The sequence below is a fragment of the Podarcis bocagei genome (assembly GCF_964188305.1).
Source record: "Podarcis bocagei genome assembly, chromosome: 17".
NCBI classification, from domain to species: Eukaryota; Metazoa; Chordata; class Lepidosauria; order Squamata; family Lacertidae; genus Podarcis; species Podarcis bocagei.
The window spans coordinates 43,120,429-43,138,940 of record NC_138143.1 but is presented as its reverse complement, the minus strand read 5'-3'; the positions used below and the strand labels follow the sequence as shown (position 1 = coordinate 43,138,940).

The following is an 18,512-nucleotide window of genomic DNA, read 5'->3' as shown; positions in this document are numbered from 1 at the left end:
AAAAGTTCAAGCCACGGCTGCAAAGGAAGAATCAGGAGCACTGATTTGCTTTTTTTGGTCTCCAAAACTAGAATTTAATCTAGGTTTCTGGTTTGCAGTAGCCCCTCAAAGACCTCCCTGCTAGGGTAGAGCTAAAAAAAATGGTTCTGCAGGCTTATCACCCCTAGAATTTAGCTCATGTGTTAGAAGTTTGCAGGATTTAGTTCCTAACCCACAGTGCCCTTACTTTAGTTTAATGTTATGCATTTAATGAATGAATGAATTGTGTTTACCTTCTAGTCACTCAGATGCCTGCTACCTTGGCTCGCTGCTTTATCACTAGGACTGAGATGCTTCAATAGCTGGGGCTCCACTTATGGAAGGAGCCTCTTCACTAGATTGTTCCAAAGTTATAGACCTGGCTAGCTTCCCCCAAGTTGCTGCAGACAATTAGATCAGGAGGTTCTCATTTGGAAAAAATATCGTCATGTACTAATGAAAGGAATGAGGAGCCAAGCTACTTTTGTTGGTAAACATGGAGAACTCAACTCAACCTGTTACCTCATGACTCATATTTTTAATTGCAAGATCAAAGCCAAGGCACACGAAACAGGTCAGTCACTAGAGACAGAATCTGTTCTTTACTCTCAGTGATGTGTAAGTCAAGCAAGATCTATACCAGCAATGACCATTTGGAAACCTATCTGAAGGCTGCCACTTAGTCGACCCTTACGGGGCTCCTGGGGCTTCCAGAGTGCTTTGTAGACAAACATAACTGCTGCCGCCACATAGCAGCCAACTTCTAGGGGCTGAGGCCCTTTGGCACCCCCAATAAAATATTTAAGGGGGCTGCCCCCCCAGTTGATGGACATTGGCATTCAAATGGTGTGTGTGTGCTTTGCACCATGTGATGTGTGTGTGTGGTGTACCTGGCCTCCCCAAATATTTTATTCCAGGTTGGCACCCCTGTGCTGCCCACCACTGGCATGTGGCTGATTGGGAAAGTTGTGTTACTTCAGGGGATCTACAAAAATGAAAAGTTGGCAGCCCCATCCCTCCGTGTTGCTGTCAGAGCTTGCTTCACAAATGATACTCTCCAATAAACACTGCAGTTAGGATCACAGCTACGTTATGTCAGTGTTAGTTCCTCCACATTAGCCAGTGACATAGCAGGGCCGTAGGATGCATCTGTCCAGCAAGGTTCTTATGTAACATGGTTAATAAATGCCACACAGAAAACGGTATTTGGATAGGCATGGATTCAAGTTCAGTAAGCCCCCAATTATGCCCACAATTGCCTTCCATTTTCATACAAAGCTGTTTCTCTTGATTTATTGCCACTAGATGGCAACACAGACAACCATTTTTAAAGTCCTTTTTTTAAAAAAAAGGACAACTCCACTTCTCTCTGGGGCGCAAGTCTGGTCAGTGTGTCTGGAGGTTCTGGGCTGCCCAGATGGCAAGAGCGCACACGCACACCTTGGTCTCGCTGATGTGGTCCAAACAGAGCAAGACATTTGGCACCAGCTTGGCTGCAGAAGTCTCTGCCCTCGATGAGAGAGCTTGTTGGGAGGCAGCTTCTGAAATCCCCTCGGAAAAACAAGGTAGCAGAGGGAGGCCTGCACACCAGGATACCACCAGGGGTCACCCCCTAGGTCTCAGGTTTCCACCCTGAAATATCAGGGTCTGGGGGGGGCGCTCTTGACTTGACAACCCCTACACATAGGTGGGCTCCAAATCCTCAATGAAGTTCACAACTGGTTGACGCTTGCCATAAAGCTTTGCACAGTAGTCCAGGGCCACACCAAACTCGGGATCTGTATCAGTGATGCAGCTATCACTAGAGGAAGACAGGCGGTCGTGGCAAACTTCACAGTGCTGTCTGTGGTTGCAATGGGTCACCCTCCCAGAGGAACTGCTGCCAGAATCAGAGTCAGGATAAAAGTGCTGGGAAGGGACAGGACCAAGCACTGTGTGAGTCAGAAAATTCTGATGATGACGGAGATTCCTGGATCTGCTAAGATAAAGAGTGGACACGCCATTCTTCCCTTGGCACTTGTCTAACAGCCAGCCACACCCATCGTTGCTGGAATGCTTGGACCAGTTTTCAGCCTGGTAGTTCAGCGTTTTCTTAACCACCGGTGATGACAAAGAGGGTGGCTGATGCAGGGAACATCTGTCCTCCGTGTCTCCTGCTGCAGCCTGATGAAATTCTGTTAATCCACTGAAACATCGTTGCCTTCTGCTGGTTGCCTTGTCCACAATATGCCAAGTATCAGGAGCCATGGAGCTGGGGGTTTTCCTCCCCTGTCTTGACTTACAAGGACTAAGCTTCATAGACTCTTCTGCCTGGCTCTCCTCTGGCTCCCACAATGTGCACATGTTGCAATCGACACTTTGCTCAGGTCCCCTGGGAGATATCTGGGCAACAGCAATGTGGTTCATACTTAGCTCTTGCAATATTTCCTGGAGCTTTTCACTGCTCACATAGCTGGTCCCTGGAAGCTGCCTCTGAGGCATACATGGCTGCTTTGCTTCCTCCCTCGGTGTGGAACAACTCTGCCCGAGTGGGTCCTGCGGGGTGCCCCTACTAAGTGTGGTGGCATATTGGGTGAACCATTGATCTTGGTCACTTGAATGACCAGCGACATTCTTGCATCCATTCAGAGGTCTGTACCCAACAGCAATTTCTGGCAGTATTTTCTGCTGGTGTTGATTTGTGCGTTCCAGATCATCAGTGGAATCTTTTTTACTAAGCAATCCTGATTTGCACTGTGAATGGAAGAGCCTTGAGTTTAGCCCCTGACCAGGTGAAAAAGGAGAACTCGTTGGGTTTTCAACTGCTGCATAAGAACAATTGGCTGCAGAGTAAGAAGAAGGAGGAAACGGAGAGTCAATCGCATTGTATTTTTCCTCCGCAGTCACAAGTCTCATCAGCTTCTTCTTAGCATTATTCACTTGCTCTTGAAGAGTTGCAATTGCTGTATCTTTCTATATTGAATAAACCAAGGTAAAATTTGTCAGAAAAGCGAGGGTGTGCAGGTAACAAACAGAAGTTAGGCCTAATTACCCATACAGAAGAATTGAGGTAGAATAATTCAGAAAGAATGAACAGATATGCAGTTATTTAACATATACTTCCAAAGTAAATTATCTATGCCGATTACAAGTACAGTCGTACCTTGGTTGTCAAACAGAATCTGTTCCGGAAGTCCGTTCGACTTCCAAAAACGTTCGACAACCAAGGCATGGACTCCGATTGCCTGCAGGATTTCCTGCACTCAATTGGAAGCTGCAGAAGCTGCGTTGGACGCTTGGCTCCCAAAGAATGTTTGCAAACCAGAACACTCACTTCCGGGTTTGCTGCATTCAGGAGCCAAAACAGACGAGTACCAAGGCGTTTGGGATCCAAGGTACGACTGTACAAGTTACAAGCACATAGACATAAAAAATAAGCAACATAAAACCAGAATATCCAAATCAATACTGAAATCTCATTAGATCTTAAAAGCCTGGAAATTGTTGTCTGGCAATAAAAAAAATATGTATTTATGAAATCCAGTTCATGGCATAAGAATACAAGATAAAAACACAATATATACTTTTTTTAAAAAAAAGAAGGAAAACAAAACAATGACTCTCCCACTCACAACCGAACAACAAATAAAGAACAATGGTTCTGTAGATGGGCTGCAACCATGGAGGAGAACTTGCGGCCAAAGAACCTGAAGGACCCTCTGATTCCTTATGCTCCACCTGGATAACGGAGGTCCTCTGATGGGACACTCTGGGTGGTTCCCCCCAGTCTGAGCTTCACAAGGGACCAAGCCTGTACTGTGGCAGATCCTGCCCTGTGAAACTCCCTGCCAGCAGAGCTTCTAGAGGAATCACCCCCCCCTTTCTTCATTTTAACCAATCAGTACTTACTGATGGTTTTATGTTGTTGCTTTTTGCTGATTTTATTCTGATGAGTTGTATACCACCTTTATATATATATTTTATAGAAGTGTGGATTATAAATATGTACCGTAATTAAATAAATAAGCTCTGCATTTTGCCACCCGCCTTACTTCATTGGGTGAACAAACTTCTTGGGGCATAAAGTTAAGGGTAAGCACATATTCATAATGGTTGCACATTCGAAACCTCTTGGTCGTGTGTAGGAATGCACAAAAGTGTTGGACACGCATGTGGGTTCAGACACACACAGCATCGGCGATATTCGTTTATGGTTTCTTCTCAAAGATAGGATAGTTTTCTGACAGAATGTTGTGAGCGTCTCTTCATTTAAACCAAATGATATTCTCTCATAGAAAGTGCTCCACTGAATCAAACTACCTGACTGTCAAATCCAACATCCGGTGAACTGAACACCCCTGGAAAGCTCACAAACAGGGCAAGTTCTTTGTTCTTGTGACATTACGTCACCATCGGTCCTAAGAACCATTTTCATTCCTCACAATATCTAGACAGTTTTATCCTAAAGTACCGTATTTTTCGCTCTATAAGACGCACCAGACCACAAGACGCACCTAGTTTTTGGAGGAGGAAAACAAGAAAAAAAATATTCTGAATCTCAGAAGCCAGAACAGCAAGAGGGATCGCTGCGCAGTGAAGGCACCAATCCCTCTTGCTGTTCTGGCTTCTGGGATAGCTGCGCAGCCTGCATTCGCTCCATAAGACGCACACACATTTCCCCTTACTTTTTAGGAGGGAAAAGTGAGTCTTATAGAGCAAAAAATACGGTATCTCCTACTATGTTTCCTTAACTGTGCTGTGTTCTGATCCATGTATACGATGCACTTTTCTTATGCCAATAAATGAGATTGATTGATTGAGTGAGTGATATTTTTGTACCAAAAAACCTTGAACTTGGCTTGGTAGCAGACTGGCAGGCAGTAAAAATCCCCTCAACAAGGTGTTGTTATCTGCTAGCAACTGTTTGCCGCCACAGCTGAGTGGAAGATTCTCACCTCTACAAGCTGCTTCATCATGGAATCCTTTTCTCCCAGCAGCTGGTAAATCTCTTCATCACTGTACATGGCAGAGTGGAAGTTCTTGCTTGAGCTGCTAAAATACTTGGCCATATTGTTGACGTCATCTTTCTGTTTCTCAAAAGCCTTCCATTTTCTGACCTGCTGAACATGAAAGTATATTGTAGACCTATGAATTAATTGTATTAGAGGAAAACTGAAAGATGACGAAGATGGAAAGAGGAAAAAACAAGTGAGAATTAAGAAAACAAAAACATTTATCCCTGAAGCTGCATTATAGGCTTAGGCCTCTGTCTGTAAACACAACACATACCTGAAGCTAATGCCATATTTGAACCTTTTTCTCGTTTTTTCCCTAATACGAAAAGGCATTGCTCATGCAGATAAGTTTCTTATTCTATACAGTGGTACCTTGGTTCTCAAATGGCTTAGAAGTTGGACAACTTGGAACCCAAACACTGCAAACTTGGAAATAAGTGTTCTGGTTTGCGAACTTTTTTCAGAAGCTGAACATGCTCCATTTTTAGTGCCACCCTTCCATTTTGAGTGTTATACTGAGGTCTACCTGTTTTTGCTATTTATTTTGCATTTTTGCAACTTTTTTTTTGTTTTTGTGACTGTGTGGAACCTAGTTCAGCTATTGATTGATTGATTGATTGATTGCAGTACATTGTTTATTCCTTTCATTTTATGGATCAATGGTCTCGTTAGATAGTAAAATTCATGTTAAATTGCTGTTTTGGGGGTTGTTTTTAAAAGCCTGGAACAGATTAATGTATGGGAAAGCACGCCTTGATTTTGGAACGCTTTGGTTTTGGAACGGACTTCCAGTACAGTGATACCTCAGTTTCCGAACGTAATCCATTCTGGAAGACCGTTCGAGTTCTGAAACGTTCAAAAACCAAAAACTCAATAGCTGACAGCTAGGCCTCAGGATTATGCACTCAGCGGAAGCTGCGTGGCATGTTTGACTTCTGAGGCGTGTTCAAAAACCAAAGCATTTACTTCCGGGCTTATGACATTCGAAAACCGAAATGTTTGTCAACAGAGATGTTCAAAAACTGAGGTACCACTGTATATATTTAACTTCTACCCTGCCTATCAATCCAGAAGATTCCCTAAAGTTGGCTACATACAATACAATACAATACAATACAATACAATACAATACAATACAATACAGGCTGCTTCTATCCACTGGTTGATTAACAAACAGATAAGTGCTATCTTATACATATTTGAGGCTAAATTATCTCAGTAACGCATTCCCAGCTCACTGCCGGCACCTCAGCTATCCTTTACAAATCTCATTTTTGGGGAAACGTATTGAGCTTTTCTGGGAGGCAGGGGGCAGGTAGCAATGATTTGGGTTCCTTCCTCCTCCCCTCCAGTTTCTTACCTGTGGAATAAAGATTAAACAATTGATTGTAGATGTGCAGACAAAGATTCCTCCTGAGGTAAATCCAAAGACCAGGTTGTGCCACAAGTGGAAAAAACGATTCACCACGAGCGTAGCACCCGTTGAGAGGAAAATAATGGCTATTCCAATGATGAGGGTCAGGGACTGATTGACAGGTGAACAGCTGAGATCACCTGTCAGGCCAGCAAGGTAAGCCCCATAGATCAAGAGGATGCCCTGCGGTGAAACAAAACAACAACACACGGTTATAGAAGCGTTAATTCAGGAGAAAGAGTTCTAGCATTTTGCAGAATGTGGGTATTTTAGTAAGGTGTCGTCTTCCAATTAACCACCCCCTTATTATTATTTTCATTACAGTATTTATTAAATTAATATACCACCCTTCCTCTGAGGTTCACAGGGTGGTCTACAATATAAAAACACAAAAATAATGTTTCTGGGCCCAATTCAAGGTGCTGGTTTTGATTTATAAAGCCTTCAAGGGCTCAGACCGGCAATCAGTGGCGTAGCGTGGGGGGTGCAGGGGGGGCCAGCTGCACCGGGCGCAACATCTGGGGGCTAGGGTTAGGGGGCACAAATCCACGGGTTAGGGGGCGCAAATCCACGGGTTAGGGGGCGCAAATTACTTGCCTTGCCCCGGGTGCTGACAACCCACACTACGCCACTGCCGGCAATACCTGAAGGACCGCCTCTCCCCGTATGAACCAGTCTGGACCCTGGGATCCCCATGTGAGGCTCTTCTTATGGAGGGGGGCGACTCAAGAACATTTCCCCCAATGGCTCCGTGCTTGTGGAAGACTTTCCTGCTTTACTTGTATTTAAGACACCAGGCAAAAACATTCCTCCTTTGGCTAATTAAACAATCTACAGCCTTTTAAACTACTTGTGTGGAGTGGGGGGGGGGAGGTATTGTTTAAGGCTTTATAGGTCAAAACCAGCACTTGGAATCGGGCCCAGAAACTAATTGGCAGCCAGTGCAGTTGAGCCAGGATTGGCGTTATAAGCTCCAACCACCTTGCCCCGGTGAGCAAACTAGCGGCCAAATTCTGCACCGGCTGAAGTTTCCAAACCGTCTTCAGAGGCAGCCCCATGTATAACATGTTGCAGAAGCCTAATCAGATTCAAACACATATTTGTTGCAGGGTCAGCACCTTTACTGTTGGTTTAAACTAAAATTCGTTCGGCCAAGATGATCTAGCAATTGCATTAAATAATCTGTTCCTCCCTTGCAGATTTCAAGGGAAAGTTGAAAGCAACAATGTCTTGGGAAAGGAGGGAGTCAGAATCAGGCCACCCACCAAGAACCCTCCAACCATGGCAGTCTTACCAGATAATTAGCAAGCACTAAATACAGAAGAGGCAAGGAAGCGCCTATACAATAAGAGCGGCAAGGCAGGTATGGGAAACCTGAGGTTCTCTAGATGTTGCAGGACTACAACTTCCATTTGTCTTGACCATTGGCCATGGTGGCTGGAAACAGGGGAGTTGGAAGACCTCTGGAAAAGCAGTAGGGCTCACCAGCCCTGCTATAACATAATAGGTTTAAAAAAAGGTAAAGGACCCCTGGACGGTTTAGTCCGGTCAAAGGTGACTCTGGGGTTGCGGCGCTCCTCTCGCTTTTAGGCTGAGGGAGTCAATGTTTGTCCACAGACAGCTTTCCAGGTCATGTGGTCAGCATGACTAGACCGCTTCTGGCACAACGGAACACCATGACAGAAGTCAGAGCGCACAGAAAAGCCGTTTACCTTCCCGCCACAGCGGTACCTACTTATCTACTTGCACTTTGACGTGCTTTCGAACTGCTAAGTTGGCAGGTGCTGGGACTGAGCAACGGGAGCTCACCCCGTCGCAGGGATTTGAACCGCCAACCTTCCAATTGGCAAGCCCAAGAGGCTCAGTGGTTTAGACCACAGCGCCACCTGCATCCATAATACAACTTAGAGAAGGGCTTTTACAATGTGTGCCAGCAGAGGGGCCAATGTTCAGGAAGAGCCCTGGGTATGACAATGAGTTACAAGTGTTATAAAAGTTTGTCTGCGAAATGTGGGCCAAATGAGATATGGCGTTTGTCACACACTTTGCCCTTGCCATGATCAACGAGAAACTGGAACCAATTTCATACCTTAAATCCCAGAAAGAGAAGAAGCCAAAGATCAGAGTACGTTGATGTGCAGAAGTAGCCTTGGCTCACTGTGCAAGTCAAACCTCTCTCTGTCACCTGGCAGAGAATTGAAACACAAAACAGAAAAGGCTTCTTCCCATCTGCAAAATGCCCAGGATGCAACAGAATTGAAATGTCTATCAGACTTGGAATAAATAATGGATTCACATGGATATGCTGGAATTGTTTGTTTGCTTGCTTGCTTGCTTGCTGCAATCACTGGGAACATCTACATTGTCACTATTTTCAGGTGGGATTCAATCATATCCTGGCAAATTCAGGCTGCACTATTAAAGCATATTTGGAGCTTTTGCACAACAAACCTGCTTCCCCGAAAGATAATGCATTTTGCGATAAGAAAAGCAACGGGAAAATGCACTGCCAAGCCGGATAACACCTGCTTGGATGCACATTATCTAAACTCTCCACAAGCTGATCAAGCCGAGTGCGTATTGAACAGCCAGTTTGAAAGCAACCACAACCACACCCACTTCCAGCCCTGCTTTCTTCAGCCTCCTTGTTTCCCATTTGTAAAACAGAATGGTCGTCATTAGGCTCCTTCTGTGTGATGAATCTATAATTAGCCTGCGTTTTAAATCTTTCAGCCTCTATATCCCCGAGCTGTAAAATGGGAACAGTGCTGTACAAAAGCCTGTTGACGTTTGCATGTAATAATTATCTGGCATGGATTTACTAAGCAGCTTGGCTAGTAGTCCCTTCTCTCTGATAGTCACTGTTCTGTAACAACAACAGAAGATAAGTGTGTCCTAAAATACCTAATTATGCAAGCTAAATTCCACAGCAATGGGTTACATGTGTGTTTTGTTACATGTTTGACTAACTCAATAATCTGAGGTTTGCCTAGGGAATTATCTGCTCAAGGTCTGCCTGAAGTTCTCATTTATAGCACATTTACAGCAGTGACTGCATTGGCTCTATCTTCTAACTCAAAGCTCCCCCAACCCCATATCATTAAGCTCCAACCTGACCTCACCCAAGTACTGTATAATATGGGGGCAGAGTTTTCCTTGTTTTCATATTTTAAAAGTTGGAGGGTGCACAGCTTTCTCTTAGTGATGCACCCATGTTCACAGTTTATGTCCAGACATCCAATCTGCACTCCCTCCTCATCTTACCTTCAGATCTGCATGGAGACTTTGGAGACACTGGACTGGATCCACAAACATCCATATCAAGAGCAGGATAATGTCCGCCAGCACTAACACAGACACCATCACCAGCAGCTGGAAATCTTTGATAATCTGTAAAAGAGACACTCAACTTTCTCACTTTGTCATCTGCTGTGTCAACAGGGGCGCCGACTTATAAAAAATATTGGGGGGGCCCATACCGGGGTCCTGCCGCTGGTTCGCTCAGGTAGCCGGGAGAACGCAGTTCGAGGTGGCGGTGTTGGGGAGAGACCCTCGCTCAGGGCGCCACGAGACTTGGCGGCCGGCGGCCTATCTGGGGGGGTTTGGAGCGTATTTCGGCGGAGCGATTGGGGAGGAGGGGGCTTGTTGCCGGATTCTTCAGCTGGGCCGGAGATCCATTGCTGGGGGGTCCCTGGGCCGAGTTGTGAGCACGGCCTGCTGAAGGGAGATCCAGCCGTTTGTGCGACGGGGACGGCAGGGGCTCTCCGGCTAGGGCGCGCGGCTGGCTGGCTGGCTGGCTGGCTGGCTGGCGAGGGAGCAGGTGGGGAGGAGGTGGGGTCCACGGCGGCGGCGCTCTGCTGGAGGGGCGCCCGAGAACACTATCATGATTCATACCATTCTATAACTAATAATTTTCTTAAAATATTGGGGGGGCAGAGCCCCCCCAAACGAATTTTTGAGGGGGCTCGGGCCCCCTCAGGCCCCATGGAGTCGGCGCCTATGTGTGTCAATATCACAGTTCATCTTTTGTGCGCACACAGAGGAGTTTTCCCCAGAACCATATGCAGTGGTACCTCAGGTTAAGTACTTAATTCGTTCCAGAGGTCCGTTCTTAACCTGAAACTGTTCTTAACCTGAAGCACCACTTTAGCTAATGGGGCCTCCTGCTGCCGCCGCACCACCGGAGCACGATTTCTGTTCTCATCCTGAAGCAAAGTTCTTAACCTGAAGCACTATTTCTGGGTTAGCGGAGTCTGTAACCTGAAGCGTATGTAACTTGAAGCGTATGTAACCCGAAGTACCACTGTACAGTACTGAGATAAGCAAGACTAGAGAACATAGCCAGAAATCAGGACCAGCTAATGTTTCCTTTGCTATCAAATACCAAAAAGAGTGAGATGACAAAATAACACCACAGAAAACAAATTCTTTATAGTGCCTGGACTCCCCTTCTAATTTCTGAGTGCCAGATGCTGAATTTAGCATGTTAAAATGTAAGCCATGTTAAAATATAAGCCAGACTGGCTTCCTGATGAAGTAATTGCCTGGCGAAATGGACCATTAAAAGAGCACAAAGGGGAGGCTGATGGCCCATTAAGGGAGTCATCAGCAAAGCTAAAACTGCACCAGCAGGAAAATGGGGGAAGCCCTTCCCTGACGTCAGAGTTAGGTAGAAGATCAATGGTCAGTGGTTGAGTTTTTGGGATTGCAGTTTTGCCTGCTGTAAGCAAAAGGAAAAGATAGTTGCAGTTTGCAAGCTGGAAAAAGGTCGGGTCCGGTCAGAGCAATTTGGGCTGCCAGTTTGAATCCAAGTCAGCAGCAGCCATGGGAGGGACAGAATCCTGGCCGCCCCTCCGTCAGGCTCAGGCTTTATATGTGCAAATAAATCATATGTCCTAAAGACACCACGGTCTCCGCTGTGCCTCATTTCCAAAGGAAACATGAACCCTGGAGCCCTTGGAATCTCACAAGGCTGTGGAGATTGGGGTGGCGTGTAACAATATACGGTAATTAAAAACCACTAAACATTTAAAGTTTAGCCAAGCTATTAGATGACTTACAATCCGTTTAAAAACACACCATACTGATGAAAACCGTGGTCACCAAAATTTAACAACAAACCAATACCTAAAACCAGTGCTTTTTTCTGGGGGGACGCAGGGGTACACATACCCCTAAACCTTTTGTGAATCCTTGTACTTTTGTCCATTTACTGTATTTATTTCCCCCAATCTGCATCTCCACGCACAATTCAGTCAGTGCTTGTGTGCCATTGGCCCAGCAAACTGTATCTTGTCGACATTCAGCTAAGATGATGCAGCTGGTACTACCATAATTCTCTTTTTCCTTGGATAATGGTGGTTTTACTTATCTGGGACACAGGTGACGCTGTGGTCTCTAAACCACTGAGCCTCTTGGGCTTGCCGATCAGAAGGTTGGTTGTTCAAATCCCCATGACGGGGTGAGCTCCCTTTGCTCTGTCCCTGCTCCTGCCAACCTAGCAGTTCGAAAGCACGCCAGCGCAAGTAGATAAATAGGTACCGCTGCAGCGGGAAGGTAAATGGCATTTCCGTGCGCTGCTCTGGTTTGCCAGAAGCGGCTTAGTCATGCTGGCCACATGACCCGGAAAGCTGTCTGTGGACAAACGCCAGCTCCCTCAGCCTGAAAGCGAGATAAGCGCCCCAACCCCATAGTTGCCTTTGACTGGACACAACCGTCCAGGGGTCCTTCACCTTTACTTATCTACTTTGAGTGGTCAGTACAGCTTCCCGGCACGAGGCTGAAAGCTGTATGGGAATTCAAGGAAAGGTCAACCAATCTGAAAATAGATTCAAGAGACTGCCAGTCTCTACCACCACCTGCCATGTTCTGAGCCCAGCACTGCTGGAGTAAAGTTCCCTTGACAGGACGGAGGGGGCATCACTAGGTGAGGCCTGCTGCCTCCAGGTAGCAGCTCTCACTGAGGGCACTTTGTCCAGGGGCCACCGAATCCGGCCCCATACATGGTGACGGCTTCCAACATGTATATCTTAGTCCCAATAACTGTGGCCCATTCTTATTTGTTTCTGACAGCTGGATATACATTGTAAGAACTCACCACTCTCTTGTCTGGAACTTGCCGACTGAACACTTTATACAATCGCCAACCTTTCCCTAGAATGGGGCCAAAAGCCAGAGAGACCCCAATACACAACAAGCTGATTCTCACCTGTAGGGGTACGTGTTGGGTTGTGGAGGAGAGAGAAATAAAAACACAGAGGAGAGAGAAATAAAAACACCATAAAGCTAAGTTTCAAGAGAAACATGGGATATTTGTAATCAAGATCTCCTGTAGCTTTTAAAAATAATGGCAGCCACTCTGCCACAAGGACAGAAGAAGTGTGATCCCACTAATTCTCTTCAGTGCCACTAACAATGTTATCCTGTTCCTCTTCCCGGTCCTGTTCACATCTTGGGAGCCAATTCCAGGAGCTTGGTGCTGGGGAACCACTGCTGAGCTCAATCCCACACCCAAGGAATACAAAGAGATAAATCACAAACTAAACAACTCTGTATGCTGATTTACAAAAAATTGTTAACAATAATGTATGACATTTCAACAACTTCTGTTCCATGAAATCTTAAATAATATACAGAATGCCAAAATAACAAGATACCCGGATTTCAGTGTGTGTTTCGTAACTGTACTTCTGGTTGGACCGAAAAGGAACGATACAATGGCAATTAATGCTCCACCAAACAGGTCAGCTCCAGCCTTGGAACAGCAGTTTGCTCTTTTCAAAAACAGAGATTGAAATCTGGGTACCTTGTTGTCGGAGTTCCATTGGGATCACACGAGCACAAATATATACATAGAGAGTTGTTTTCATGAACTTATTTTAGGAATATTCTGACTGTTTGGTTTTGAGATACTGAATTGCTCATGTCATTATTATTTTTGGCATAGTAGATATTTATTCAAGATTTCATGTAATGGAAGGTGTTGAAATGCGGGTTTCATGGCTGAATGAGGATTATAACCCCAGTCTCAGTCCAACACTCTATTCCCTACATTGGACTGGCTCTCAAAAACTATTTATTACATCTCTCAGATATTTATCTCAACATGGGCTACATAGGATTCCCAGGCAGTCCCCCCCCCCCGCCCCAATGCCAGCAGAACCAAGCCACCTTAGTTTCTGCAAGGTTATTGCATCACCTTCCTTCAGACCATGCCTTGGAATGTTACACTTTAGGAGTTGAAAGAACAGTTTGGACATTCTGGAAGAGTTCTTTCTGAAGGGGAACTTTGGGGCAGGATTAATCTGTGTGCGCATGCATCATTAGCCCACGTACCCCTTTGAATTCTGCCTAATATAAAAATGTCCCCACAAGAGCAATGCCCCGTGAGCCACACCGCCGGCTTTCACCCACCTGAACCAGCATCTCCAGGGATGGCCTGGTCAATGAATTATTCCTTTCAACTCCAAAGAGGTAAGCGCTACTGTAGGTCAAGCCACTGCCCAGCAGGGTCACTATGTTCAGGTTAGGACTGGACATTTTCACAATCCTCCAGCAGACAAAGGAGATAAGAAAACATGGAGGCAAAGGTTATTAAAGAGGAACCATAGAATTTTGAAGCGCAACATCAAAAAAACGAAGATCATGGCCACTGGGCCCATCACCTCCTGGCAAATAGAAGGGGAAGAAATGGAGGCAGTGAGAGATTTTACTTTCTTGGGCTCCATGATCACTGCAGATGGTGACAGCAGCAGCAAAATTAAAAGACGCCTGCTCCTTGGGAGAAAGGCGATGACAAACCTAGACAGCGTCTTAAAAAGCAGAGACATCACCTTGCCAACAAAGGTCCGTATAGTTAAAGCCATGGTTTTCCCAGTAGTGATGTATGGAAGTGAGAGCTGGACCATCAAGAAGGCTGATTGCCGAAGAATTGATGCTTTTGAATTATGGTGCTGGAGGAGACTCTTGAGAGTCCCATGGACTGCAAGAAGATCCAACCTCTCCATTCTGAAGGAAATCAGCCCTGAGTGCTCACTGGAAGGACAGATCCTGAAGCTGAGGCTCCAAGACTTTAGCCACCTCATGAGAAGAGAAGACTCCCTGGAAAAGACCCTGATGTTGGGAAAGATGGAGGGCACAAGGAGAAGGGGACGACAGAGGACGAGATGGTGGGACAGTGTTCTCGAAGGGACCAGCATGAGTTTGACCAAACTGTGGGAGGCAGTGGAAGAAAGGAGAGCCTGGCGTGCTCTGGTCCATGGGATCATGAAGAGGCAGACACGACTAAACGACAACAACAAATAGAATTGTAGAGTTGGAAGGGACCCTGAGAATCATTTAGTGCAACCCCTTGCAATGCAGGAATATGCAGCTTTCTCATACAGGGATGGAACCTGCAACCTTGGAGTTATCAGCACCATGCTCTAACCAAGTGAGCTATCCAAGCTTCCCTTGGATAGAGAAGTTAGGCTTGCCCCACTCTTACAACCCATGTAATGCAATAATTTTCCCCTCCTGCTATGCTTTATCTGAGAAGTCCTTTTTCAATGCTCCCCAGTGCTTTTTGCCCCTGAAGACAATCAGGTCTCCAAAGCTAGGGAGCTGGGTCTAATAGCACCTCACACCGCAGACCTGATCCCTAAGGAAGTTGGCAACATCACCAAAGGTTAAGGCTTTTTGGGAAATGATCTACAATGAGTTAAAAAAGGTATTTAAGTATACCTTCCTTAAGAAACCAGAGGCCTTCCTTCTGGGCATTGTCAGCCAAGGGGTGTTAAAGAAAGATAAAACTTTTTTTATGTATGCAACAACAGCAGCAAGAATACTCATCGCAAAATACTGGAAGACCCAAGATCTACCCACACTGGAAGAATGGCAGACGCAACTGATAGATTATATGGAGTTGGCTGAAATGACTGGCAGAATTCGGGACTTGGGAGAAGAGACGGTGGAAGAGGACTGGAAAAAATTCAAAGACTATCTACAAAAACATTATAAACTGTATGAATGTTAGGAGAATGCATGATTGAAAGAAACATGGCAGCAGTAACTTAATTGTAAGACATATGAGAATAAGTGATGTTTTATGAAATGATGACATTTGAAGCAATATTATGTTCAAGCCAAGTAGTTTAATTTAGGATAAAACCATTTAAAAGTTGGAACATAATATCTGAGATTTATAAAATAAGAATGGAAGTAAGGTATCAAATTGCTGCATATAACTATATGAATGAGAACGCAGGGAAGGGTGATGTGAGGAAGTCTAAAGATTATGAAAATATGCTTTATGAATAACTTTATTTTATTTGTATTTTCTTTTTTTCATTCTTTCTCTATCTTATAATTTCACTTTGAGTCTTTTGTTTGTTATATGGTGATGGTACTTTATATGTTTGGTGGTTTGTTTGTTGTTTAAAAATTGTAATAAATATCATTGGGGGGGGGGGGGAAAGGAAGTTGGCAACGTCATCCAAAGGAGGCCCAATACTATCTCTGAAACCAAAACATCTCCATCTTCCCAGGATTGAGCTTTAGTTGGTTGGCCCTCAACCATCCCTCTACTGGTCCAAGGTGCTGGTTCATCTCTTCCACAGCATCATTGATGAAAAGAAGATGTCCCACTGGGTGTTGTCACCACACTGATATAGCATAATGGGGACACTGCACTTGAATATCCAAAGTGGCATCACTCAGTAGCAAGGCTGGATTAAAGTGGTTGGGGGCTCAGGGGCAGTTTCCAAAATAGGGGGCCTCTCCCCACCAGAAAGGAACACATAACATCACCACAAACCCTTCCAGGCCCTCCAGGTGTCCCTATTTTCCAGGGACAGACCCGGATTTACAGGACTCATCCCGGTTTCTGATTGGATCCCAGAATGTCCCCCTTTTTCGTAGGAAGTCCCTAGGATGAGGATTCTTAGTAAGTTTATGTTGCTCTTTTCTGTGAAACGCCCTGAGACCTCTGGGTTTAGGGCAGTATATAAATTCAGTAGAGAATAAGAATAAGAAGTTCCTGAACTTCAGCTCCTGAACAGCAGAAGACACACCTAAACCTCTTTGCAAAGTTTTCACATTTTGCGTCTGAAGTTGTTCTTTTGGAGACACGTAAACACCTTTTCATTCCTCCCAGACCTCCAGCCATCAAATGGAAGCATTTTTCTGTTGCCTGTTCTGAATTAGCTCTAAACCGTTTTATATTCATTGTTTTACTTGCTGACTTAAAAACAATTTTATTAACCTGTGGCAACCTTGGGAATATTTGTTATTAAATATCTGCAGTGTAAATGTAGACAATCATGCAGTTTGCACATCATGATATATTCTGAACTTTTTAAAGCTAATTTTCAAATGTTCAGAGACAAAAATGCCTTTCTGTACTGTATATGATAGCAAAAGATTTATCCGGAACAATGGAGCCTTAGAGCAGTATGCCCAGCTACTGAAAACAGGACCACAATATATTTCTGGCCTTACCTGTTCTTTCTGAAGTGAATTGTGAAGATGAGAAAGAAGAAACTGAGCAGGACTCCACTGGTAAGGAAGACCCATGCAATGCTCAAGATGGCTGCTGAAAAGGGGGAGTTCTTGCAGCTGCTGTCAGAGGATGTCTGAGGAAAGACAGACGGGAGATAGTAAGGACCCCTTTCTCTCAAAGACAGATGAGGTGGGGGGGACCTACTTAACTCGAATCAGCATAATTTAAGAGCTATACTGGCCACCTCAGGAAAACCAGAAGTAATTAATATCCACAAACAGAATGCACACCCTCAAATGTCCCTATTTTCCAGGGACAATCCTGGATTTACAGAAACCATCTTGGTTTCTCATTTGATCCCAGAATGTCCCGCTTTTCCTGAGGGCATCCCTATTTTCATCGGAGAAATGTTGGAGGGTATGGAGTTATCCAACCCCCGAGCCATTTGAGGGCAGCCTTGTCTAGGGAAGTTTTTAAATGTTTAATAATGTTTTGATATATGTTGGAAGTCACCCACTTTGGGGATAAAGTTGCTTGCCTCTAGTCCAGCTTAAAATGCTCTTCCATCCTAACATTATAAGAATCCCAAAAACCCCACACATTTTAAACTGGCATATATTTACTTCATAGAATCATAGAATCATAGAGTTGGAAGAGACCACAAGGGCCATCGAGTCCAACCCCCTGCCAAGCAGGAAACACCATCAGAGCATTCACTTCACCATCAGAGCATTCACTTCAAATAACATTAAAAGTTGTAACTCTTTCCTTATCCATTTACCCACAATTGTTATAGTACAGAGGTCCTGCGCGGTCTTCTGCTGCTGTTCCTGGGTGTTATCGCACTGGTTAGAGTAATTGAATCCCGTTTCCACGGCGCATTGTAAGCCTTCCTTCAACCGCATTGTCTGGGCAGTGCAATTTACCGTGTCACAGTCCCAAGAAACTCAAGATCGGGTATATCCAGTGGCAGCAAGCGAGATATGCAACAAATTCCTCCCCTCTCGGGTCTCCTGAAAAGGGGGAGGGAGGGTTGATCACAAGCAAAACAGTGACAGAAACATGGCAGCAATTAAGTTAACAATCAAAGTCAACTTGCTCATGGGGGCCAACTTGAAACTTGGTTTGGAACTCTTTGCTACGTCTCACCAACTCTGATGATATGCCATAATTATGGTGTGAATCAGGGTGGTGGTAGCATTTGTTGTTTCTCCCAGTTACATGTGTCCAGGCAGGCGGTCGTTGTATGGATTGTGGCTCACTCAGGAACTGGTGGAGTGGCCTGGCTGAGGCATGAAGGAGGAGGCCTCTGACTTGCCCACCTGGTAGCTCAGTCAGCGGAGCACGAGACTCTTGATCTCAGGGGCGTGGGTTCGAGCCCCACATTGGGCAAAACATTCCTGCTTGGCAGGGGGTTGGACTAGATGACCCTCGTGGTCCCTTCCAACTCTACCATTCTGTGTTCCTAGGATCTCTTCCATGCAGAGGTGTGCGGTGACATTTTTCATAGGGGGACAGTTAGGGCCAGAGGTGTCAGCTTGTGAGTGTTGTGGGGGACGGGGACGTCGTGCACGTGATGTCCTGATGTATAAGCATCAAACCTCCCACT

The 18,512-nt window shown here is 45.2% G+C and overlaps 1 protein-coding gene across 4 annotated transcripts; it reads right to left on the bottom strand.

The window, feature by feature from the left end:
* Positions 1–1,585: 1,585 nt before the first annotated feature.
* GPR156 (G protein-coupled receptor 156) lies at positions 1,586–17,920 on the bottom strand. 4 transcript variants are annotated; one of them, XM_081176360.1, is made up of 9 exons: positions 17,689–17,920; positions 16,903–17,036; positions 13,840–13,975; positions 12,524–12,634; positions 9,691–9,816; positions 8,516–8,611; positions 6,373–6,609; positions 4,953–5,117; positions 1,588–2,970 (listed from the first exon to the last, which is right to left on the bottom strand). In XM_081176360.1, exons 1-9 carry the CDS (start codon positions 17,806–17,808, stop codon positions 1,696–1,698), a joined length of 2,400 nt encoding a protein of 799 aa, XP_081032486.1. In that variant the 5' UTR covers positions 17,809–17,920; the 3' UTR covers positions 1,588–1,695. The 4 variants fall into 4 exon arrangements, with proteins under 4 accessions (XP_081032489.1, XP_081032488.1, XP_081032486.1 ...); XM_081176361.1 differs by having other exon boundaries at positions 4,953–5,114; XM_081176363.1 differs by lacking the exons at positions 12,524–12,634; positions 13,840–13,975 and having other exon boundaries at positions 1,586–2,970; positions 17,685–17,790.
* Between the last annotated feature and the right edge of the window lie 592 nt (positions 17,921–18,512).